Here is a 25507-nt window from a genome sequence, read left to right as displayed (position 1 = left end):
AGAAATCTCGAAAGTTATTTGAGGGTTTTTTTTATCACACCACTCCTCAATATGGAGACAGTGCCCCTTGGTCCACATTGGTGGTGTTGTTTTGTGAGGCAGCAGTCAGGATTGCCTGAAATAGCATTACTTTTTGCAGCAGATCAGAATTGAAGGAGTTGTTGTCACTTAGCTGCTCAGCTGGCTTTTCCTTTTTGGTTTTATGCTGTAGCAGATCTAGCTCTACCTTCTCAAATATTTCATCAGTGTAATGCTTTCCCCCATTCGCTGCTACCATCTCATCAATTTTCTTTATCAGCTTGGCCACCTGAGCTCTGTTCCACACTTTCTTGTTGTTGAAGACATGGTAACGGTTGCCACACTTGTTTATGACCTCCTGAAGTTTGGGATGGCCGCTTTGCACATACTCCTGTATGGTTTTATTCTGTAGCTCATCGCCACGTGTAAACAGAATGATCACGTACTTGGATAACTCAGGTCCAAAGAGTTTCTCCAGGGCTTCCACACAGTTTTCTTCTTCTTTGGTGAACCTTCCAATCTGAAGGACCAAGAGGAACACATGAGGGCCAGGAGTGGACACATGGATGCATTTCGCAACCTCTTTCTTTATGCTCTCTGCACATTTAGTTGTATCTAAAATGCCAGGTGTATCAATCACATGGATCTTTCTTTGAATGGAGACACGTTCCATCTCACAGGTCTCTGTCACAGACTGTGGATTAGCCAAGGACTTGAAGTACCGTCTGCCCAGGATGGTGTTCCCAACTGCACTTTTCCCAACTCCAGTTTTTCCAATCATTACAATTCTCAAAGGAGGACCTACAAACAGAAACATATGTCACAACATGAAATTTCAATTATACATTTTACATTTTTAAAAAAGATCATTTATTTTATCTTTCTGACCATATGCAAAAACCTGAAAACTTAAACTTGTTTCAGCTTTACCTTTGGGGATGGAGGAGAAGATACCCATCACTCTCAATCTGTTAGCAAAACTAGATTAAAAACAGAGACAACAGGCTTTTTCAACCTTACACCCAAAAGGGGTGGATCAGCATATCGGTATAATCAAGAGATTCCAAAGCTATTCCACAGACTCTGGGAACCTGTTCTGCTGTTTGTTCTTTACCAAGTTGCTAAGATGGAACCTGAAACGAGATGTCCACCACGTAAGTGACACTCATTTCTTATTTGTTTAAGGAGAATATCTGGTTTGTTAGATAGTATGTTTCAGTCATGCTATGGATAGTTATTTAGAGTCTGGCTGGAGACTTTGTAGTGTTTGTTTTACCAATGTGTTTTATAGCAGTGAAAAGTCAAACTTTTTGTGGCTTGCACCCATTCAGAGACTGAAAAAGGGTTCCTGTGCCCAAAATTTGAATTATTTTTTTTAAATTTAAAAAGTACCCAAGCTTAAATTTAGAGTAACAAAGCATCTTCATCATAGTGTCATCAAAATTTTCTTTGGTAATTTTTCATGCATGGATTGTTCTTAACGATTAGGTCATAACGTGATTTTAGATAAACTATTATTCAAACCAAACAACTATTTGGGATTTTATGCATTAAAAGGTGCTTTGATGGATACAAAAAAAATTGCAATGAAAACATTTAATAAATAGCAGCCTAACCACATTGACTTCCTGAAGCACTGCTGTCACAGTGTCAATAAGAATCCTGGTGACATGGGTTTAACAATGCAACCACTTTCTAGTCTGTGTTGTAAAGGTATTACTTTTATTTCATTTTCTCTCCTTGTCAGTTACTAGCTGTAGATGAGGTAATGGTGGAGGTGCTCATTGAGTATGATTGTATATTAAGGAATGTAATTTAGTCACAGTTTGAGTTTTTCTATGCTAGAAGTATTATTGGCAGCTAAAGGTTTTTAGTTACATCTATGTTTAACGTTCAACATGAGATAAATGAAGAGAAATATTGTGCCTTCCAAAGTTATCCAACCTATCTCCATAATACACAACACGTGGTGGTGTGGTTGTCCCAAAAAATAGACAAAAATTCAAGGAATTTGTGATTATTGGTGTGATTTACAAAAAAAACATTAAGAAAAGCAAAAAAAAAAAAAAAGAACTGCAATGTTCCTGATCAGGAAACAACTTTACCAGTAAGTAACTAGAGCCAGTTTCCCAACCTTGACTGCCCTCATTTAAAAAATGGTTTGCATTCCATGTTAATTGCTCTTTGCGTCTAACTGCATATCTTCTTTTGCCTTGTTGCCTTTGTTGTTATTGTCTCTCCCTCTCATGTGTATTCTTTTCTCTCCCAGGCATGTGAATACTTTTTGTAGTCTTGCTTTCATGATAGAGATGGTCATGAGAAATCCTGTTTACTTGTTGAGACATAGCAATCTATATTAAGGGTGTTCCAAGTTTATGGCACAGAGAATATATATTTGCGGATATAAAGTGTGACAGTCCTATTTACAATGGATCTTTATTCTTTGGTTATGCTCTCTCTAACCTCTCCTTAACTGTCTTATTAACAACAGGGGATGGACGGCACCAAATTTTCTGAATTTTTGTGAGAATAAGTCCAAAATTTTGTTGTTTAGATCCAGTGGCACCAGCAGTACTCACTGTGTTTATCTTTCCTCTCTGGGCCCATTTGGAAAATCATTAATCTGTCTAGCTGTGTACATGAGGCAATTTAAAAACAGATACAACTCTGACCTAAGTAACTGCAGAGGTGGGTAAATTTAATTAGAAAATTATTCACCCTCTCCGTCCTTTTATATTGTTTCATTCGCGTTTGCATTAGACCATACATCTTTTCACATTTACAAGTGTACATATACAGTAAACCTGTTATAAATACTTACAATTATTGTACATTGTTATATATATAATCTTAAAGCTTTAAGTTCAATGTTTACGGATTTAGCAAAGCATAAAAGTAGCAATAAAATAAAAGAACAGACTGAGAAGTTACTGTCATGTTTGTGTGTAAAACAAGGGTAGCCTTTAGTACTAAAGGAAACCAAAGTAGAAGCTCAGCAGCATTTTTAACATTAATTGGCTCTTACTCGAATAAAAAAACTTAAAAAAAACTTTAAAAAAAACTTCCCATGTAATATATGGTAAACCTCACCCAGATAATTGCCTGCTCTTTGATCTAGACAGCCAAGAATGCCTGAGGTGCAGTGTAGCGTGCCAAGAAGTGTTACGTCTCACTGTTGTTCCTTCTCTTTGTGCTTCATCTGTTTTGCATGCTAACAAATTTTTTGTCAGTTTACTACTGAGACTAGTAAAACCGATGGACCAATGTTTTAGGGAACAGAAATGCTGAATGAGTAGGGTCTATACTGGCTTTTCTTCATTGGCTCCATGTTAAATCCAGAATTGAATTTAAAATCCTGCTTCTCACATACAAGGTGTTGAATAATCAAACTCCATCTAATCTTAAAGACTTCATAGTACCATGTGATTCCTATTGAGGTCTTCGCCCTCAGACTGCTGGCTTACTTGTAGTTCTTAGAGTATTTAAACATAGAATCGGAGGCTTTCCTTGGCCAGTATCATTTGAAAAGATAGCATAACATTTCATAGTTACAGTACTTACATGATATCAAGCTCTGTCTATCAGTTATGCAAGATGACCAGACACCAATTAGTTTAACTGCAGGAAAAAAAATAGATGACCCCTAATTTCCTGCTTCTAAATTCAGATACAACTGAGGGTATTGTACTCATCTGTTTTTCAGGTAAGTAGATCTAACAGAAGAGAAATACAGACCCATGACATCCTCACAAAATAGGATTTAATGCTGTTAATTAACTTACCTGAAAAATGTATAAAGCATATAAAAATCTATTGGAGTAAGGTGCAACAGAGTCGTGAAAGTACTCTGTTGCACGTTACTGTTATAGATCTCTCAACTTAATCTCTGAGCTGGTGATGTCTACCTCCTCTTATACCTCTGGGTTCTATAGCTGTGGTTAGAGCCTGGTCTTGACGTAATACTTTTGCAAGCCAAGCGATTCATTCATTTATGAAATTCCAATGTTGCAAGGACAATATGTATAATGCTTACCGTTTATTAAAGAACAGTATTCTGAAATGCAAAGAATTTAAATTGCTGGATTGGCGGACAGAGGCGGTTTCTCGCAAGTTAAGAACTTTTTTTTTTACTGCGTTGTTTTCTGAAGTCGCAAAACTATGATGTCACAACAATGTGATTGGTCACTTGCAATGTTGAACCTGGAACATTTATTATGATGACATGGGAACAACACCAGCATGAGGATATCAGTTCGTGCTGGGTACTGCAGTGAGTGGTACAAGATTTTTAAAGAGGACCTGGCTCCTCTCTTGATAGACTCTTTCAACTGGACACTATCTTAAATGTGGATTATAAATTATTTACCTCCATAATTACAAGATGCTTAGAGCTGTTCCTCCAGGATCTGGTGGATGAAGATCAGACAGGATTTATGAAGGGGCAACAGATGCAAGATAATATACGGCGCACGCTGCATATAATTAGTGAAGTTAAGAAACGGAAAACTCCAACAGCCTTAGTAAGCCTAGATGCTGAAAAGGCTTTTGGCAGTCTCTTGGATATTTCTCTTTGCTGTCTTGAAAAGAATGGGCTTTAACAGTATCTTTATCAAGTGTATACAATCCTTGTACCACAGGCCATTGGCTAGATTCAAAATAAATGGGCACCTGACGGACAGTTTTGAACTCTTTAGAGCAGCGGTCCCCAACCCCCGGGCCTCGGACCGGTACCGGTCCGTGAGTCGTTTGGTACCGGGCCGCGAGAGTTGAGGCTCAGGTGTGAAATGTATGGTTTTCAGAGTTTTTATCGGTTTTCAGCGTTATTTTGTTATCGTTTTTATTGTTAACTCTGTTTTCCTGGGTCTTTTCACGTGTTTTATGAATAAATCTTCTTTTTTTTCGGTACCGGCACTAGTTTTATTTTGTTGTATTTATCCGCGACACCTTATTGCCGGTCCGTGAAAATATTGTCGGGCATAAACCGGTCCGTGGCGCAAAAAAGGTTGGGGACCACTGCTTTAGAGGACCTAGGCAGGGTTGTTGCCTTAGTTCAGCCCTTTTTGCTCTGTATATTGAGCCTTTGGCTCAGTACATACAGAAAAGTACACATTTAAAAGGGGTTACAGTTTCTAAAGTTGAACAACGAAAAGGTCTCTTTGCTGATGATATACAGTGGGATGCAAAAGTTTGGGCAACCTTGTTAATAGTCATTATTTTCCTGTATAAATCGTTGGTTGTTACAATAAAAAATGTCAGTTAAATATATCATATAGGAGACACAAACAGTGATATTTGAGAAGTGAAATGAAGTTCATTGGATTTACAGAAAGTGTGCAAATAATTGTTTCAAAATGAATTTTTATTTGCTGGCTTTTGACTCAGTCGGTAACTGACACTGTTATTTTGTTGTTATTTTATTTATTGTTCTTATTGTCTGTCGATCCATCTTCTATCGCTTATCCGGAGCTGGGTCGCAGGGGCAGCAGTCTAAGCAGAGAAGGCCAGACCTCCCTCTCCCCGGCCACTTCCTCTAACTTGTCTGGCCAGCCAAGAGATAAAAATCCCCCCAGCGTGTCATGGGGCTGCCCCAGTGCCTCCTCCCAATGGGACATGGAACACCTCACTTACGAGGCGCCCAGGAGGCATCCCTGTCAGATGCCTGGATTACCTTAACTGGATCCTTTCGATGTGGAGAGGCTACTCTGAGCCCATCCCAGATGACTTTCCTCCTCACCCTATCTGGAAGGGAGAAGCCAGCCGCCCTTCCCCGGAAGACCATTTCCACCACTTGTATCCACAGTCTTGGTCTACTACCCACATCTCGTGACCATAGGTGCAGGTAGGGACGTAGATCGACCGGTAAATTGAGAGCTTTGCTTTTACACTCAGCTCTCTCTTCAGCATGATGGACCGGTACAGGATCCACATCACTGCAGCCGCAGCACCAATTCATCTGTCGATCTCCTGTTCTTTTCCCTCTTCACTCGTGAATAAGACTGCAAGATACTTAAACTCCTTCACTTGGGGCACGAACTCATCCCTTGATATTCTACTTATTGGGGTCTTTTGAATCGCTCTTTGTCTGGTCCCTCACCCAGGAGTTTGCCATGGGTGACCCCCTGGTGGGATTCACTTTTAATTTTTCTGCTGTACAGCACTTTGGTGTTAGTTTTTAAAGTGCTATATGAATAAATTGTGGTACGGTATGAGTAACCAAATTCAAGCTGACACTCCAAGGCACTTAGAGCCTATATGCATTGTGTAACTTTAATGTTTGTTTAATGTTTTATCAAAGATTTCCCATGTGTGGGACTATTAAAGTTTTATCTGTTATTTCTCCTCATCTTGCTCACTCAGTGTTGAATTTGTCCTGGTGTATCATCAGTTGTTGAAAGCCTCTGTCGCCTCACCTCTTGCCTTGCAGTGGTGGGTTTTTTAGTCTCTCCTGACTCTGGACACTTGCAGTCCCAAGACAAAGAAAATCAACCACAGCAGTTAAATAATAGCACCAAAGATTAGTGAACGTTTATCAAACACCTGTTAACTGGAAAAATGATAAGGCTATTCATATAATCACACAGATATACTTTATATATTTAAAACAAATTATATATGAAAATTAGACATAGGGGAAACGAAACACAAAATCATGCAGAAATGTTGGGCTTGATAACAGAGGTAAAAAGGCTCAGGCTGTATTAAAGCACAACAAAAATAATACAGAAATGGGAGGATCTGTTCATTACCATCTGTCTTTTTATAGGGACTCTTTTTACTACGAGAGCTATTCTAACTATAAAATTCAATACAGCATGGTTAAGTCTGTTTCCTTACCACAGTACAATGGCCGAATTAGTAACAAACTACCTAGAAATGAAAAGTCAGGATTGCTGTAAACTTTTCACAGTTTAACTGTTTAATAAAAAATATATAAAATATTCACAAAACTAAAGCATAGTTTCCAGAATGTGCACTGAACTAGAATTCTGTTTCTTGTTTGTTTGTTTCAACAGCATATCCTGAACTATCAACCATCGTTCTGTTGGGGAAGAGAGTTCAGTTAAAGAACATCATTGGAAACATGATCCTTGAAACTAAAGATTCTTTTGTCTCATTGTCAGATGAATTTGAATGGAAAGAAAATAAACAATTAAAAATCATCAAAGCCCCTGACTTCTTTAATGAAAGAAGTCAGAACCCAGAGCAGCAGATTATTGACCTGATGGCACTTTCACATCCTCCCCCCAAACTGTTTATACTGGTAGTAGATTCAGAGAACACCCAGGAGAAAAAAGTTGTTGCTCAAATCAGACAACTTCAAAATACCTTTGGAGAAAAAATCACAGACAACTTAGCTCTAACTGTACCAGACATTGAAAGCTTTCGTGCACTAAGACATCTACAAGACAGGATTTGCATCTCAGTGACAATAGCTACTGAAAAACTGGCCGCTATGTACACAGAGTGTTATTGGCAGCGTCTGTGTTTTAAGTATGACTACAACAACTACATTATAGATGCTGTGAAGAGAAGAAGGACAACTTTGGAGAAAAGAAGGTAGAAATTTTATAACTACATAATAGTTTATAGTTTATTTGATTAAACATCCATTAAGCATTACCACTTCACAATTAGTTTGTCGTGGTGCAGGAATAGCTCGGTAGGTACCCTACAGCAGTCGCCACCATGATCGGAAGGTCAGGGTATGAATCCAATTGCTCACTGAGTGAATGCAGTGAAATGTAGAGGGCTACAAAAATTTCCCACGTGTTGGGGTTAAAGAAAACTTTTCATGAAAAATCACTATAAATACCCAAATGACTTAACTAACAACATCATATTAAGGAAAAGCGAGTCACTTTTGTGTTGTTATAACTTTAGCCTCATACCTCAGACCAATCTGAAGCACTTCAACTGACGTTTGTCCTTACTTTTATTAATGAACATTATTAAAGACAATTTCAACATAAAAGAGTAATTTGAAAGAAAAATAAATTGATCTTAAAAATGAATCTGTAAAATGGTTCAGATTTCCAAAAAGATGGATTTCAGTCATAAACCTGGATGGCTAAATAAATATAATCCCAAAATTACACTGCACTTCTTTCCATAGGAATAACAATTTACACTATTTTCAAAATCTGTTGCAGTGGTGATGGCAATCCTCAATACAACCATTCAAAAGCAGGTAAGTATGTAGTTTTATCTACATGTGATATATAATTTTAATTAAGTGTTTGCCCTTTTTAGAGGCAACACTTGATTAAAATTAACACAATTGATAATGAGATGTGTGTCGATAAATTGGGGTATTCATGTTGCATTTTCACAGGTTTAGATTCTTCAAGTGTTTCCACCTTACAATTTGCTTCTACTGATGAAAGACAGAATGGTGAGGAACTAAAACCAGAAAATAAATACAATCAGAGTGAAGTGCAGAAAGAACCATCAGGTAAACTTCTTTCAAAGTTTATTATTGAGTAAGAAACACTGTCTTAATGTCAAGTGTGTTACTCTACTCCAGGGGTGTCAAACATGGGCCAGAACCAGCCCAGCAAAGACTCCAATCCACACTTTGGAAAATATGATGGAATGCATAATTTTTCAACTTTTTCTGTTACTCTTTTTTTGTTTGTTTTTATGTGTTTTTACAGTCAGTTAACAAAAATTAAAAATGAAACAACAGTTTCTGCCAATGAACAGAAACAGAATATCTTAAATTTATACATCAGTCTTTGCAATGCATTTGTAACATTTTGTACTTTCACTGGTCCAGCCCACTTAGGAGCAAAGTAAAATGTTTTTAATGTAAAATGAGTTTGACAACCCTGCTCTACTCTGTGTCATTCTAATGAAACTTCTTGGTTGCACCCACTTCCGACGCTGTACTGTTCTGTGTTTTTGTTCTTGACACGTTTTTTGTTGTTGTTGTTTGGAATAATTTCTTTGAGTATTTAATCAATTTTTAAACTTTATTCTGCAGACTGCCGTGCCAGTGGAACAGCTGGCAGTGTATTTGATATTGTTCTGCTGGGAAAAGCTGGGACTGGAAAGAGTGCATCTGCAAACACCATCCTGGCTGCTGTGAACAAAAAACATTCCAAACATTTTAAATCTGAGGCTAGCTCCACACCAGTCACTACTAAGTGTCAGAATAAACTAATACAACTGCCATCTGGGCTATCACTGAGAGTGGTCGACACTCAAGACTTTTTTCATGAACAATTAGAACACAGTGAGGAACAAATAGAGGAGTGTAAGAAGTACTGTGAGTCAGAGGCAGGCATTGTGTTGCTTGTGTTACAGTTAAGCCGGTTCACAGACGAAGAGACAGGAATACTGGAAAACCTGGAGGACAAGCTTGGTTCCAAGATCAGAGAGAAAACATTTGTCTTGTTTACCCATGGAGATGATCTGAAAAATTCAATTAGCGTGCAGCAGTTTATTAATGAACGTGATCATCTCAAGAACATTGTTCAATTATGCAGCAGTCGCTATCATGTATTCAACAACAAGTCCAAAGATACTAGTCAGGTCATAGAACTCTTCAAGAAAATTCCAGATCATGAAAATTATTTTCCGAATTTTAAAAAGAAATCAAAACACCAGAAGTGTTCTGTATTTTAGCATATTTTTGTGTTGATCAGGGCAAAGAGCAAAACTGATGTACTGGGTTGAATAACATGGAAAAGTCAAATAAAACAAAATCAATTTCTACATGCTAATTTTAAAAGTACTGGCTTATCATGAGTGATATGTACAAAAATTCTTGAAGTGTGACAGATGTGTTAAAGTTTTTTACTGATGTTTAAATTCTGCAATTCTTATTACATTTTAGTATATATTTATGCCCTTCTTTGTACTAGCCATGTTAAGAATGGAAACAGAAATGATCAGCAATAGTGGATGACATCACACACTTGTGGGTGCCACATACACACATAATTGGTGGTTACTTAAAAGACATTACTCCACAGCACAACTAGTGTTCTAAGTCTTTAGGGCACCTTTACTTTTTACGTGTTGGCATTACATTACAATATAGGGGAGACTTGAGATCTACATTTTTTTTGTTTTTTTGTTATGAAAAATAAAGTATATTCACTGCTTTGATCATATGGCTATCTCTAGTTATTTAATATATAATTTGAGTGCTGTAACTTAGTTCTGTTTTTTATGCTTTGCTAATGCAGTGGGTCAAAGAAGCTGAAAAGAGTGTCAGATGCCCCACAATTAGTATAATTATTTTTTTATAATCTGAATTTTAAAGGAACAAAGGTCAGCATGATAGATAGCATCAGCAAATTCTTGCTGGTTATTTCTCCTTCATAAATTATTATAATTTTCCTGTGGTCATGCATCTATCGCTGCTAGTGTCTATTCTACAGGGAGTGCAGAATTATTAGGCAAGTTGTATTTTTGAGGAATAATTTTATTATTGAACAACAACCATGTTCTCAATGAACCCAAAAAACTCATTAATATCAAAGCTGAATGTTTTTGGAAGTAGTTTTTAGTTTGTTTTTAGTTTTAGCTATTTTAGGGGGATATCTGTGTGTGCAGGTGACTATTACTGTGCATAATTATTAGGCAACTTAACAAAAAACAAATATATACCCATTTCAATTATTTATTTTTATCAGTGAAACCAATATAACATCTCCACATTCACAAATATACATTTCTGACATTCAAAAACAAAACAAAAACAAATCAGCGACCAATATAGCCACCTTTCTTTGCAAGGACACTCAAAAGCTTGCCATCCATGGATTCTGTCAGTGTTTTGATCTGTTCACCATCAACATTGCGTGCAGCAGCAACCACAGCCTCCCAGACACTGTTCAGAGAGGTGTACTGTTTTCCCTCCTTGTAAATCTCACATTTGATGATGGACCATAGGTTCTCAATGGGGTTCAGATCAGGTGAACAAGGAGGCCATGTCATTAGTTTTTCTTCTTTTATACCCTTTCTTGCCAGCCACGCTGTGGAGTACTTGGACGCGTGTGATGGAGCATTGTCCTGCATGAAAATCATGTTTTTCTTGAAGGATGCAGACTTCTTCCTGTACCACTGCTTGAAGAAGGTGTCTTCCAGAAACTGGCAGTAGGACTGGGAGTTGAGCTTGACTCCATCCTCAACCCGAAAAGGCCCCACAAGCTCATCTTTGATGATACCAGCCCAAACCAGTACTCCACCTCCACCTTGCTGGCGTCTGAGTCGGACTGGAGCTCTCTGCCCTTTACCAATCCAGCCACGGGCCCATCCATCCGGCCCATCAAGACTCACTCTCATTTCATCAGTCCATAAAACCTTAGAAAAATCAGTCTTGAGATATTTCTTGGCCCAGTCTTGACGTTTCAGCTTGTGTGTCTTGTTCAGTGGTGGTCGTCTTTCAGCCTTTCTTACCTTGGCCATGTCTCTGAGTATTGCACACCTTGTGCTTTTGGGCACTCCAGTGATGTTGCAGCTCTGAAATATGGCCAAACTGGTGGCAAGTGGCATCTTGGCAGCTGCACGCTTGACTTTTCTCAGTTCATGGGCAGTTATTTTGCACCTTGGTTTTTCCACACGCTTCTTGCGACCCTGTTGACTATTTTGAATGAAACGCTTGATTGTTCGATGATCACGCTTCAGAAGCTTTGCAATTTTAAGACTGCTGCATCCCTCTGCAAGATATCTCACTATTTTTGACTTTTCTGAGCCTGTCAAGTCCTTCTTTTGACCCATTTTGCCAAAGGAAAGGAAGTTGCCTAATAATTATGCACACCCGATATAGGGTGTTGATGTCATTAGACCACACCCCTTCTCATTACAGAGATGCACATCACCTAATATGCTTAATTGGTAGTAGGCTTTCGAGCCTATACAGCTTGGAGTAAGACAACATGCATGAAGAGGATGATGTGGACAAAATACTCATTTGCCTAATAATTCTGCACTCCCTGTAAAGTTAAAGCTGTCGTGCTGATATTTAAAGTACTTTGATTAGTTTGGATAACAAGAGAACATTTAGAGCAGCTAAGAAGGAAAAAAGTCCACAACGTGAGACTGATGACTAACTTAACGTAATTAGTTTTCTTTTTAACTCTCTTGATCATAGAGTAGCTGAAAGTAGCTACTAGCTATATCCTCTTTTGTCTAAAAGTAGCACTTCTGGCATTTGTTACAAATTAAAAGTATTCCAGCAAACAGTTGTGTTGTATTTCTTACTGAGGTTTTTATTGTGGGGCATTTACAGGAACTTCCTGTAGTAAAAAAGAATTGCCTTCATGAGATCCATGTGTGATCAACCTGCACCATTGCGTTCGGCTCTGTGTGGGCGTGTCCAGCAGTGTCACACGGTGTGACGCGGACTGTGGAGGCACTCCGGAGTGGGTTTCATCTTTTGTTTGCTGGTTCCATAAAAAATAAAAGCTCAGTCAGAGTCGCTGTGAGGATTTAAAAACTGCGTCTGTTCGTGCCACTCACATAAAAAATGGGTGTTTTGTTTTCCTCTTCCTGCACCCGTAACATACCATTTGAGCACCGCATACTTCACACTGAGACTTTGTCAGAGAAATGTTCGCAGAGCTGACCTGAAGTAAGAGTATGCCCTTTTGTACAGAGATGAGCTGTTTGTTCCAGATGACCAGCATCCATCTTGTAAGCACCGGGTGGATCTGCAGGACAGACAGATGAAGGATGGAGACGTGTCTTTGATTCTGAGGGATGTGATGATTAACGACACTGGAACATACGAGTGTCGTATCTTCAGGAGAGGAACAAACGATAAAAGGAGAGCTGTACAGCCCATCAGCACCATATACCTGAGTGTTGTTCCTCCAGGTGAGTCAGTAGATTGTGTGATCAAAGGCTATGAGGGAAACATCAGGTTTTATTTGTATAAACCATCACACTGTCTGACAGCTGATACCTCACTTTTATCTGCAGGTCTACCAGAAGGATGCACAAGGGATGGAGGGAAAGAGGAAGGACTCAGTAGAGAACATTTTGGACTGATAACAGCTCTGTCTGTTATTGCTGTGATGGCTACACTTGTGATTTGTAAGAAGCAACAGAATAACTCCACCCCCCATCCTGATGAACAAATCTGAAACAAAGCAGCTTAGAGGCACCAAAACAATACTGGCACATATATTCCTTAGGCAGGAGCTGGTGTTCAACTTGGAACGGTCCAGTGGCTAATTGGATTAAAACAAACAAAAAAACAAAAACAAAAAAAACCCAAAAACCAAACCCTCAATGGCTCAAGAAACATCAAGAACTCATGAAATGTCAACAAACACACACGTTTTGGCTTTTGTATCCATTCAATTTCCTTTAGTTATCTACTGCACTGTAAATGTGGCCAAAACACAGTCAAGACCCCTGCAAAGAAATGTGGAAAACAAATATTGGTTACAGTTCTCGATTTCATGATGAGTCTTGTCTGTTCTGTTTTTTTGGGGGGGGAGTTGTTCTTTTTTCCAATGTGGAATATGTTATTCACACTGTATCATAATCTCTAAGCTTTATAGGAAAACTGGCCCGTCTTCCATCCTTTTATCTGAATTTCCTGTCTGAGTGACCTCATGTTACTGCCCTGGGCCTCGGAGAGAGTGAGACCGCAGTTTTCCCTTCAAGCAAGTCCAAGAATGCCAGGACTCTCTGATGATTGGCTAGCGGGAGACTTGTGCCAGCCCCTGTGCATGCAGATGGCACTGTGTCAGCCCACATAGGTGATTGGCTGCCTGGGGATCCTGTGGCACTCCGTGAAGCAATCAGTGGCTGATCGTGCTCACCTGCCGCTACGAAAGACTGGAAATCCTACACTCAGGGCTTTGGAGAGCTTGTACAGCTTGAACTTTGCGGCTTACCCCGGTATATGATTGAGCTTAGCCTGTTTAGAGTTGTCATTTGTTTTACTCACCTGTGTTTGCCTAATGAGTTAATTGGTTGCCCAGTGGCATGTTGAACACAGCGCTGTCAGTTTTCTGTTTAAAGTTTGTAATAAACCTTTTTTTTCTTTTTTTTTTTAACTGACTCCCCTTAGGGTGGCCTTGTTTGTGTTCGTCTCCTTAGTTATGTTGCGGCTTTTGAGCCGGGTCGTAACACCTCATAGATCATCACCTGTTCTTGCTGTTCAAGAACAGATCATGCTCATATGTTGTATGGTGGGCCTGAATTGTGGTGGTCACTTTAAACCTGAAGTCTTTCACACATTCCTCCTGAGTTGCAGTGTGTATATAATAGTGCAGGATGTTGTGTGGACATGTGGTTCTATTAAATAAACTTCAAAATCTGCAATTTAACAGTATTTGTCCTATTTTACAAAACAGTCCCTGTTATTTTATGAAGACACAATGAAATTTAAATAAAAAGACGGAAAATAGAATGTGAATGACTGCCTGTAAGGCAGAGAGCTTCTTTAGTAGTGTTATTTGTATTATGACTTGTACAGCACTTTAGGAGCATCTTTGCACTTTATTAAAAGCACTTTAACTATCACTTTATTTAGCATTTCATGTCTAGCATAGATTTGCACATGAATAAAATTTGCACGCAGAGGTTTACTTATTTAATATTTATTGAGTATTTTAATTAGCAGGTAGCCTTTTGTTCCAGGTCCTGCACAGCAGCTCCTCATCAAGAAATGTGATGGTTGTCTTTGAGAAGGAAAGAATTGTTACTGGGAGCAAATAAGTCTACTATTAAGGAAAACTTAGGAAATTGTGTGTGCAAAATCTAGAATCTTTGTGCCTGGGGGTTTGGTGTTTCTATAATGACTGTTAAGGTGTAACGGTGAAGTGTATAAATATTTAATTATTTGAAAATGGGAAAATGTATGTTTATATTTATTTAATAAAATAGTGTATTGTAGACTGTAGGAGGAAGGTTAGAATTTGGAAAACTCACCTGACATCAAAATAATGGTTTAGTCCTTAACAGCTCAGAGTATTTAAGGCTGCCACTTGTCATTAGACAGGAAAGTATTTTTTGTGCTGTATGAAGGCTCGACATGCCAGGGACTGTCATGACCTTTGAGATATGTGAGCAAATAAATGCCTTTTGCTTCCACCATACTGTGTCTTGGAAGTACCTATATGAAAAACCTGTAACTGTGAATAAAATTCTCCCATATTTTTTTTCACATACAAAAAAAGTCAAATTAACTTTTTACTTGTTTTGTTGTGCTATTGTGTCTTCTTTTTTGGATTTTTAGATTTTTCCTTAAATTAGTTTAAGTATAGTGGTTCAAAAACATGTTAAATCTCTTTTTTAAATAAACAAACAAACAAACTCTTTTTCAGTTTTATGTTCTGACTCCTTTAGTAGAAATGAGAATCTGTCTCAGCTTATTGAACTGACCAAAACTAAGAACCAGTAAATTTGAATCCTAGTTTATCTGAATCATGATGTGAACTGTTATGATCCAATGTTGTCAGTGTTTGTTTTATGTATGACTCCTTCCACCAGAGGATGGCTGTGGGTTTTTCCCCTTTCTCTCTTAGGAGGTGGACACCTGGGCGTGCCTGCTGAGTAGCTGGGTGAAGTCTCTTCCTGTCCTGGCTATCTTATGACAACTGTTAATTAGCTGTTATAACTGTTAGCTATGTTCCCAATTTAATGCTTTTTTTTTTTTTTCAAATTTCCCTTTCACATAAAGCTGTTAGAAATGTGAAAATTTAAACTTTTAATTCGTTTTAAACTGAAGTATCATTGTAAAAAAGAGAGTGGCAAAATTCCTCCACAGCGATGTGAGACACTGATGAAGTCTCACAGAAAACAGCAACTTCAAGTCATTGCTGAAAAAGGTTCCACAACCTGCTGAGTTGTGCAGTTTACGTAATTGTTCATGTTGTTTCGCAGAAACTTGTTCGAAGAACTGCAAGCGTTTTACAAACAGTTGGTTAACTTCTCTCACTAAAAATGTAAATGTAAAGGTTTGTTTACTTTGTTTTCTAGACTGTGTTAAATGTCAAAGGTCCTGTTTAACAGCAGCTTCATGAATTAAAGTACCAGAGGACTGAAACTAAACTGATGATTACTGATTCTTTTCTTGTCTTCAGGACTTCAGCAGGATGTTCACGTGAAGCTTGGAGAGGACATCCCTCTTCAGTGTCAGATTACCAATGATGAAATAATCTCAGTGCTGAAGTGGAGCAGACCTGACCTGAACACAGACGGCTACGTCTACTTCTACAGGAACAAACGCTCCTATGAAAACTACCAACATCCATCTTTTCATGGCCGAGTGAAGCTGAGGGACCCGGAGATGAAGGATGGAGACGTTTCTCTGATCCTGAAGAATGTCGTATTTAATGACGCTGAGATGTATAAGCGTCACGTAGCAGTGAGGAACTCCGGGAGAAGTAAAAGAGTTCACACTGAGATAAGTCACTTCATTGACCTCACAGAGATTGACAGACCACGTGACTTTCGCGCATTGCATGCCGGGTACTCGTGGCAAAACAATCAAAGCAATGCATCAAACGCAAGCATTTGCAGCACCGCAAAATGTTCATTCTCCGGTTCCAATACCTTCTTGCTTTTTCTTTGCCCCCCAAAAAAGTTATGTACAAAACGAAGGAGAACAATGCCGGTCCGTACAAAGACAGACTTGATGAAAAGTCAAAGAAAAGATACGAGGAAAAAAGTGAAAGGGTCAGACCCTTACAAGCACACAGAGTGGACAAAAGACGTTAGCGTGCTGCCCACTTTCACCACGCTCATATTTATAATTATACGGTTCTTGGAGTGAGTGCATACACTCATGAAGTTTTCAGGTCACTGCAACAAGCCCAGGTACAGTTTACCGACGGATGGGTACAGGAGCTTGAAATACACCGTGTAGAACGAAAGACCATCGTACAAACAAAGGTAAGTTTACCAGTCTCACAAATCGTCTTCATAAATACACATTTGTTAACCATTTATTAATATAACCTTTGAGCTCAATGGTAATTAATTAGTAGTGGAAATAATTTCTGGTACGCATTACAGAAATGTAGCAGTGACAATAATATTTTATGCTGTAATCGTACTGGGCAATTAGTGATACAAAAAACCGGCTTGCTTGTAACCTATATCACCAATTATGTTATGAAAAATGACGTATTAACTACTACAAAACACTGACCTTTGTGGAAATGCTTGGAGCAGACTAACATGTGAGCTGGCGTGTTCTGGGACGTTATATTTGGTCTTTGAATGGCTGCAATCCAGGCCATCCGTCGGCTTTGTTACTTCGGAAACATGGCTCGAACAATTTCTCTTCAACGACGTAATCCGATAAAAACCGATCTCTTTACCCGTCGGCTTCCCGTGGCTGTCATGCGACCGGCTATTGCAGTTAATAATACAACAGCTTCTTGCCAATTTTTGTGTTTCTTTTTATCGCTGTGTAACTGATTTCAATTGAAAGCCTGCGTGCACTAGTACCTCTTGCCACGAGTTCCCAGAATCCTTTGCGGTTTTACCCCTGAATGACGTCACATTTTCAATCTCTATTAAAATTTTCTGCAGTTTTGACATAGCGGGTTAACAGTAGCTAACAGTTATGTTTTTAAAGAGATAAACATGGTCCCTATAGAAACAAGAATTGGCATCCTGATGTGGTGCATTCTGGGTATTATTCAAAGGGTCGTGTCACTCTGTCTGTTATCACCAACAACTGAAACCAGGATCAGCTGTTAAATGGAGAAACATCACTCTGTCCACATTCAACTCAGTTTTATTTATATAATCACATTTGACTAAAGGTTTCACTTCAAAGTAATTTATACTGTCAGGTAAAGACACTACAATAACAGAGAAAACACAAAAAATCAAGCTGTGAACAAACACCTGGCAACAGTGAAAAGAAAAAAACCTTCTGCAGAAAGTTAACCTCTTCCTGTTGATTTAATCTGCCGTGACCTGCTGGGGATGAGGGTAGAGAGACATGCTGTGACACAGAGATGCAGAGGTTAATAACTGATCAGAAAACTTTCAAACAATGAATCAGATATTTGGAATAACTAAAGTTTACCTGAACTCAGCAACTCCTGATTGGAGAGTCTAATTATTTCTTCTTCTTTTTTTTTTGGAAAATATGACAGAATTTATGATGGAAATTTGTTGAAGTAGTTCTCATTAAGAAATCTGCTTAAATCTGTCAGAGAAGATCCACTTAAAGCTGAGCACGAACCCTGTTATTAGCCCCTTTGTTATTGCGCACGTGTTTATAACCCCACCCTCAGTTTGTTCTTCTTCCTTTAAGACACTGGAGCGCGCACTTGAAAACAAACGCACCCGTTTTCACACTCGGACACTTTCAGCTTGTTTTAAAAACTCTTCTTGAATCTCCTCGTCAGGATTAAACTGGGATGTTCTGTTCTCGGCAAATCTCACCATCCTTTGGATATTTAGCGGACTGAAGAGTCGGATCAGCAGAACAATGTGGAGGAAACGGCTGCTGGGACATTGGAGCGTCTCTGCTGGACTTATAGTCTGTGTCTGCAGGTGAGTTTGAACTGACATGAAAGGTTTGTTCATATTTATTAGATTTGTAAACTTGCTTGTAATTGGACCACGTGACCTTCAAGCTCTCACTGCAGATAAACAGTTAAGGAAACCATAATTTCCGCTCAGACTGTGGAGTAATCGGGAGCGGGTTAAATATATATTTTCTTTTTTTGTTTGCTGACTCCAAAAGCCTCAAAGTTCAGTCAGAGACGATGTCAGGAGGTTTAATACCTTGTGTGCAGACTTTGTGCTTCTCGCTGTTAGGGCTCAAATAAAAAGAAGCCGTTTTCTGTTTTATCTTGCGTGTAACAGACCGTTGGAGCGTCTCCTACTTCACTTTATATAAAGTAAAGCTTTTAAATATTCAAGGATAAATGGTGCGCTAGTGGTGCAAATGAGACTTAACAAATTTTTTGACTTTTTTTTATTAACGCCATTTCTCTTTTTATGCACTGCAGTCAGTTTTATTTGAACGACCGACCGTTTGAGCGTCTCCCACTTCACTCAGAGAAAGAATCAGAGAACAGCTGACAGAGCGCTACAAAATAAAGCCTTTAAATATACGAGGAAAATGCTGCACTAGTGGTGCAAATGAGATGTCAGAGCAGTGCTGGGCATTAATGAGAAACCTTTGTGCTGTTTAGTATAGCACGCTGTGCGCTCTGAAAGTGCGCGCACACTGGGAGCGAGAAACGTAAGACACGGTTCAGTAGGCTGATTATTAACTGTGTCCTTACAGCACAGAATCTACAAACAGCCTGAAACACACTGAGAGGCAGGGGCGGTCCTTGCCTGTTTGGTGCCCTGGGCGAACACTCCCTCTGCCGCCCCCTAGCCCCCAAAACACACACACACACACACACACACACACACACACACACAATACATATATATATATATATATATATCTATTAAGGATTGCACATTAACATATGTTATTGTGAAAACTGTTTTAGGAACCATACTGAAATATTTTATATAGTGAGAGAGAGAGTATGCAAATGGATAACAAACAGCCATTATAATTCTTCATACATTAAGAATAGCAGACAAATCAACAATACACCTCTTCCAATTAATGGCTAATTAATATTATGCTGAACATAGTCCAAAAGGTTCAATAAGCTACATCAGTGTCTGTTTACTATCATAACCAAAGGTAAACAGAAATTTTCCCAATCTCTACTAATGAATGTTATCTTGTTTCAGGATACATAATACCTGCCATTATCCAAAGGACCTGATGGCTTTGACCGTTTCTTGTCCATCTTCCATCAGTAATTTTGCATTCCAGTATCAACACCCAACCCCACAACATAAACTAATAGACTAATAGACCTACACCCAGGTTTTGTTTTTTTTTTTGTGTCTTTTTTGGGATTTCACACAACCCAGGAAAAATAAATAATACATAATGGGCTTGGACTGACAATATTATGAATGAAAGGTGCTCTATTTGGCTATGACACTGAAGACTGCATTTATCCATCTCGCTTTTTGTGACATCTGCTGCTGTCAGAGCATTTAAAACACGAAATCTTGTTCCTGTTGTTGTCGCTCCACAGGAGGCAGCATGTATCCGAGCTGAAGGGAACACATTCATCCATCAATGCAGGTCTGATAAAACTCTTATTTCAAACTTGTATGCAGTCCTGACATTTTTATTTGGACAGAGTAGACTGAAATATATAGGGCGCCGTTTGTAAAATGAAACATGCTGAAATTACCGGCAACATTTTTCCACATTTAGCTCAAAACTTTACAAAAACATGGGGGGGGTTAGTCATTTTTTACAACATTCAGTAAAATATTTGTAACTTTTCATATTTAAAACACAATTTTAAATGTTAAATCTAAATATTAAATTCAAAGCTAAATCTAAATGTAAATCTAAATGTTAAATGATAAATTTAAATATTATATTTGAATCTAAATGTTAAATCCATCCCCTGATGGTCACTTCTCAACACCATAAGCGGCTTCACTTCTTGCCTACGAGCATGTCCAGCGATTTAGCTGAAAACATTGGAAGATCTGTTTTGTTGGCCATCAGGGGAGAGCTGACACAATCTGACCACTACGGCATCCTTTTGCACTGGAAGTTTTCGTAAAGCTTTTATTTTGGTATTTCCGTTGATCCGTACAATAAATTTGCATGTTAGCTAAATATTTAGTTTCATGTAACATTTAGATTTAACATTTAGATTCAAATATAATATTTAGATTTAACATTTAGATTTAATATTTAACATTTAGTTTTAACATTTAAAATTGTGTTTTAAATATGAAAAGTTACAAATATTTTACTAAATGTTGTAAGAAATGACTTGAAAAAAACATGTTTTTGTAAGGTTTTGAGCTAACAAGCTTTACTAAGAACTAGATAAACAGCTGCGTTTCAAGCTAATCAATATTGTGAAGCAGCCTGAGTTCTTGTGAATGCATCATTAGTGATATTTTATATTAAAGACATCAACGAAAGGAAGTGCGTATTTTATCGCCTTGTATGTAAATAGAGGTATGATTGTTCTGTCGTTTTGAATAACTTCTTTGAAACCCTGTGACTTCTTCGCTTTCAGTTGCTTTAGTCTTCCTCCTGTTCTGCTCAGTGTGCAGCTGCTCCGCCGTCTCAGACCACCTATCATACTTTAGATGACTTCTTTAATAATCTTCCTGTATTTATCTCTAATTGTTTCATCTATAGGTGAGTGAAACTTAGCATGTTTATATTTTAATTCGTGTCAAACTTCAAAGCTAATCTAATAAGAGTAACTAAGTTTTCTAAGGAGCTTGGAAAGAAAAGCGTCTGGACTTCTTTGAGTTGCTTGAAGACGTTTCACCTCTCATCTGAGAAGATTCTTCAGTTCTTCTCGGATGAGAGGTGAAACGTCTTCAAGCAACTCAAAGAAGTCCAGACGCTTTTCTTTCCAAGCTCCTTAGACTGCGATGACCTGGATGACTGAGAACCTTCACAGACAGTAACTAAGTTTATTTTTCCTTGTTCTTTGGAAAAACAAAAACTTGAACTTAAATTGTTCAAAACATGACTAAATGTATTTTCCCTGTCACTTTTCATTGATCTTGATTAAGGCAATGCGTTCATTACACTCAAGTCTTTAACAATGAAGCTGCACAAAAAATAACTCTTTGAATGAACATAAAAAATCATCAAAGAATTTCCATGTATTTAAATTGTTTATTTTTAGCATTATGCAATTCTGTTATTCAATTTTAATGTACTTGAGTTGATCCAACTTGATTAATTAATGATGGATCAACTTATATATTACTGTTGAGTCCTACTTAATTTAATGCAAATTACTTTAGTCCAACAAAAAATGCCAATAGAAAGGCATTTATTAATGTGGAAATCTTTTCCATGATTATTTTAAGTTCCTTAAAAGAGTTTTTTTTTCAGTGTTAAACAAAGTCAAGCGTCTGGTTAACATAAATTTTAATGGATTTATAACAACTTCTACTCCATCCATCCTCTAATCTTCACCAGGGTTGCAGGGAGGCTGTGGCCCATATTACTCTTTTAATTATAGTTTATTTGGACAGGTACAGAGGTCTGCTGGGATAGTGTTTACTCAGATGTTCAGATAGTTGAGATGTTGAAAGCAGTTTTACGAGTAAAAAATACATTTAATGGTGTTGTTAAAAGAATGGTTACCTTGACACATTAAACCACAATAAATAGGAATAGTTTAGCAGTGGCAGTACATGCCCCCCTCTAGATACGGCCCTGATAAAAATGCATAGCAAGCTATAATAACCCATTTGTCTGTATCCATTTCACACGAGCCGATGCTTAGGCAAGATGTGTTGTTATCACATTTGACACTTCTGACACGTGTTTACTGCAAATTTTCACCATGCACAACACTCTGACAGAGTTCAGTAGCAGCCTGTCAGAGTCTGAAATCAACATCATGAAGGCAGGCTTATTGTTGCTTGTAGTGCCCCACGAGATGTCAAGAGGATTGTATCAAGTATGAGACGTTTGCCCTTTAAAGTGTGTTTAACATGTTAAACTGTGTATTTCAACCATAACTGTGATTTTTTCAATCACAAAATGAAGTGAAAGCTCAAGCAGGAAGTGCTAAACAGGCCCGTTAAGATGGGGAGTTTTTTAGAGTTTCTGAGGAAATCTCATCTGTACTATGACTCTAATACCCATTGGTATTGATAGGTGGGGGATTTTACTATGCAATGATAAGTTGATGTGAGAGTGATTCATGATAACGCGTGGGATTTTCACAGTTGTGGTGATGGAAATAATTAAAAATCTTACTCTAATATAAGAAAACATGTTTTTCTTAACTATCATATTACCATTATTAGTTGTGCTCATGTCTAAAATGTGATCCCTGTGTCTAAAAGTATTAAGAGACTACCTGGAAATGAAAAATATCTCACAGTAGAATAAAAAGCATTTCCTTGAAGGTTTAAACTGTTAATGCTGCTGTCAGTTCAGCTCAGGATATCAGCAACTATGTGTGAAATGAAAATCATTAACATCAGTCTGACATCAATCACTGTCTTTTGTGCAGGAGGTAGTTTAAAGCAAAGAGGGACCAGCGACTGGACATCAAACACATCATCACAGATGTGTGTTCAGGTGAAAACCATCTGACAGCCTTATAAGACATTTGTGATCACAGCTGCTCATGCTTGGTGTCAGAGGACAAAATAATATCAGTGAAAAGTTGCTGGTGGTTAGCACTGTTGCTGCACAGCAAGAAGGTCCTGAGTTCAATTCCACCATCAGGCCGGGGTCTTTCTGTGTGGAGTTTGCGTGGGTTCTCCCCGGCTTCCGCCCACAGTCCAAAGACATGCAGTTAGTGGGGTTAGGTTACTGGAAAACTCTAAATTGCCCATAGGTGTGAATGTAAGTGCGAATGGTTGTCTCTGTCTGTGTGTTAGCCCTGCAACAGACTGGAGACCTGTCCAGGGATTAACCTGCCTCTCGCCTTGCTGGGATAGGCTCCAGCGCCCCCCGCAACCCTGAAGAAGGATAAGCGGAAGCGAATGGAAGTGTTTTAATGATAACACTGCTTAATTATCTTGGCTAATATCATTCAGGAGTGCTTTAAATCCAACTGGAAAAGCTGGTGAAGGATAATCTTACAGACTCACACTGAGCTGGAACCTGTGGTCAGAGGATTTATCTCACCGTGAACATGATATCTCCCGAACAAATTTAGATAATTGTATCATGATTAACACAGATGGCAGGCAGCTAGCAGGTACAACCACCTCTGTTAGGTCTGTTTCCTCAATTTAAGCCTCCCCAAGATCTATATGGAGTTGTTAGAAAGGGAGAATTTAGGTATAAAGACCCAAACAGTTTTTGCTGTAAATATGCTTATTTTGACATTTTAAGATAATAATTAATGCAAACAGAGCCACTTTTAGAGCCTCAAGAGGACATTAGAGGCACTGCATTTTGTAGTGCTTCAGGATTGAATTGTTTTTTCTGCCACAGAGGTTGAAAATTTACTTTTTTGTTTTTCATTAGTGCTAAATATAAATGAATAAACACAATAACATAAACACATAAAACACAACTATCATCTTCAAGATGTCTCATTGTGCACTTTTAGACATTTAAAATAAATGTATGTGTATTAAAGGAAACCTGTTTGCTCATCTGAGATGTATGGAAACAAGTTTTTCAGTGTTTTTTTTGTTTGTTTGTTTTTTTTATTGACTGCAGTGTGTTAAAAAAAAAAAACAATGGTCATGTTTAACAGCAGCTTCATGAATTAAAATAACAGAGAGCTGAGAGAAACTGACGATTACTGATTCTTTTCTTTTCTTCAGCTCTGCAGCAGGATGTGCAGGCGAAGCTTGGAGCTGACGTCACTCTCCAGTGTCAGATTTCCACAGATGAAAGAATCTCAGTGCTGAAGTGGAGCAGACCTGACCTGAACACAGACGGCTACGTCTACTTCTACAGGAACAAACGCTCCTATGAAAACTACCAACATCCATCTTTTCATGGAAGAGTGAAGCTGAGGGACCCGGAGATGAAGGATGGAGACGTTTCACTGATCCTGAACAACGTCACGTTTAATGACACTGGGATGTATGAGTGTCACATAGCATTGAGGAAGCCTGTGAGAAGTAAAAGAGCTCACACTGAGATCAGTCACTTCATCAACCTCACAGTCACAGGTGAGTTTGTCTACATGCCCTGGAAACTGCATCACATCCCATTTTTTGGGGGTCAGTTATAATTTTCTGAAGTTGTGACATATCGGGTGGATGACCATGTGATGGGTGAAGTCATAGCATGCTGCAAACTCTGTGGATGATCAACTGCAAAATATATTTTCTGTCCTAAAAAGTGTAATTTTAAATGTAGACTGTAGTGGAAATATTTCCCTAAGCTGATGTTGAACAACTTTTTTGCTTCTGATAGTTTCACCTGTTGGTTCCCTGCTGTGTTGGAGTCTCAGTTTCTGTTCTGACAGCTGATGTTTTCTCTGCAGGTGAAATGGATAAAACCATGTCGGAGCAGCAGCTGAAGGAAAAAGGAGCTACAGACGGAAACATGTATGATAGAAAAACAGAAACTCTGAGTGTTCAGGTTGTTGTTGTTGTTATTGTTCTCGTCACTACTGTCATTGGGTTTATGGCATTTTTGAGATTTAAAAGAAGTAAGGAGCAGTTCATAGCCAAGCCTAGTGATGAGAGTGAGGAAATGGCCTGAAATGTTACTTTCTTTACAATGCAATAAAGAGTCCCTCGGGATGATTTCTTGTTACATCTCAATGTACATCAATTATTTACATCTCTGCTGTGTGTGCTTCACCTGAACCCCTTTGAGAATCTTTTAGAGTTGCTGACAGCTGTAAATGAAGCTGAATGTTGTCTTTGCATGTGCAAAGTGAAACAGGCAAACTGTTAACAGCAGCTAACATTATGTTGTTAAGGAGATAAACACGGTCCCTATAGAAACAAGAATTGGCACCCTGATGTTGTGCATTATGGG

General features: G+C 38.4%; 2 protein-coding genes across 10 annotated transcripts; one reads left to right on the top strand and one right to left on the bottom strand.

The window, feature by feature from the left end:
* Positions 1 to 46: 46 nt before the first annotated feature.
* On the bottom strand, positions 47 to 3876 carry LOC100707245 (GTPase IMAP family member 4-like). The gene is made up of 3 exons (XM_003459783.3): positions 3801 to 3876; positions 949 to 998; positions 47 to 819 (listed from the first exon to the last, which is right to left on the bottom strand). The coding sequence occupies exons 1-3, from the start codon at positions 3818 to 3820 to the stop codon at positions 47 to 49; spliced, it is 843 nt and encodes a 280-aa protein (XP_003459831.2). The 5' UTR covers positions 3821 to 3876.
* A 14400-nt stretch (positions 3877 to 18276) lies between these two features.
* On the top strand, positions 18277 to 25240 carry LOC106097334 (myelin-oligodendrocyte glycoprotein). 9 transcript variants are annotated; one of them, XR_003218287.1, is made up of 5 exons: positions 18282 to 18504; positions 20073 to 20122; positions 23061 to 23128; positions 24334 to 24687; positions 25005 to 25211. XR_003218287.1 is itself a non-coding variant. In XM_025904888.1 (4 exons), exons 1-4 carry the CDS (start codon positions 18440 to 18442, stop codon positions 25223 to 25225), a joined length of 690 nt encoding a protein of 229 aa, XP_025760673.1. In that variant the 5' UTR covers positions 18277 to 18439; the 3' UTR covers positions 25226 to 25240. The 9 variants fall into 9 exon arrangements, 2 of the variants coding, with proteins under 2 accessions (XP_025760673.1, XP_013122851.2); XR_003218288.1 differs by having other exon boundaries at positions 23061 to 23118; positions 25005 to 25210; XM_025904888.1 differs by lacking the exon at positions 23061 to 23128 and having other exon boundaries at positions 18277 to 18504; positions 25005 to 25240.
* The last annotated feature ends 267 nt before the right edge of the window (positions 25241 to 25507 follow it).

The sequence above is a fragment of the Oreochromis niloticus genome, unplaced genomic scaffold (assembly GCF_001858045.2).
Source record: "Oreochromis niloticus isolate F11D_XX unplaced genomic scaffold, O_niloticus_UMD_NMBU tig00007468_pilon, whole genome shotgun sequence".
Taxonomy (NCBI): domain Eukaryota; kingdom Metazoa; phylum Chordata; class Actinopteri; order Cichliformes; family Cichlidae; genus Oreochromis; species Oreochromis niloticus.
Note: the sequence above shows the minus strand (reverse complement) of the source record. Positions and strands in the feature narration are given on the sequence as shown.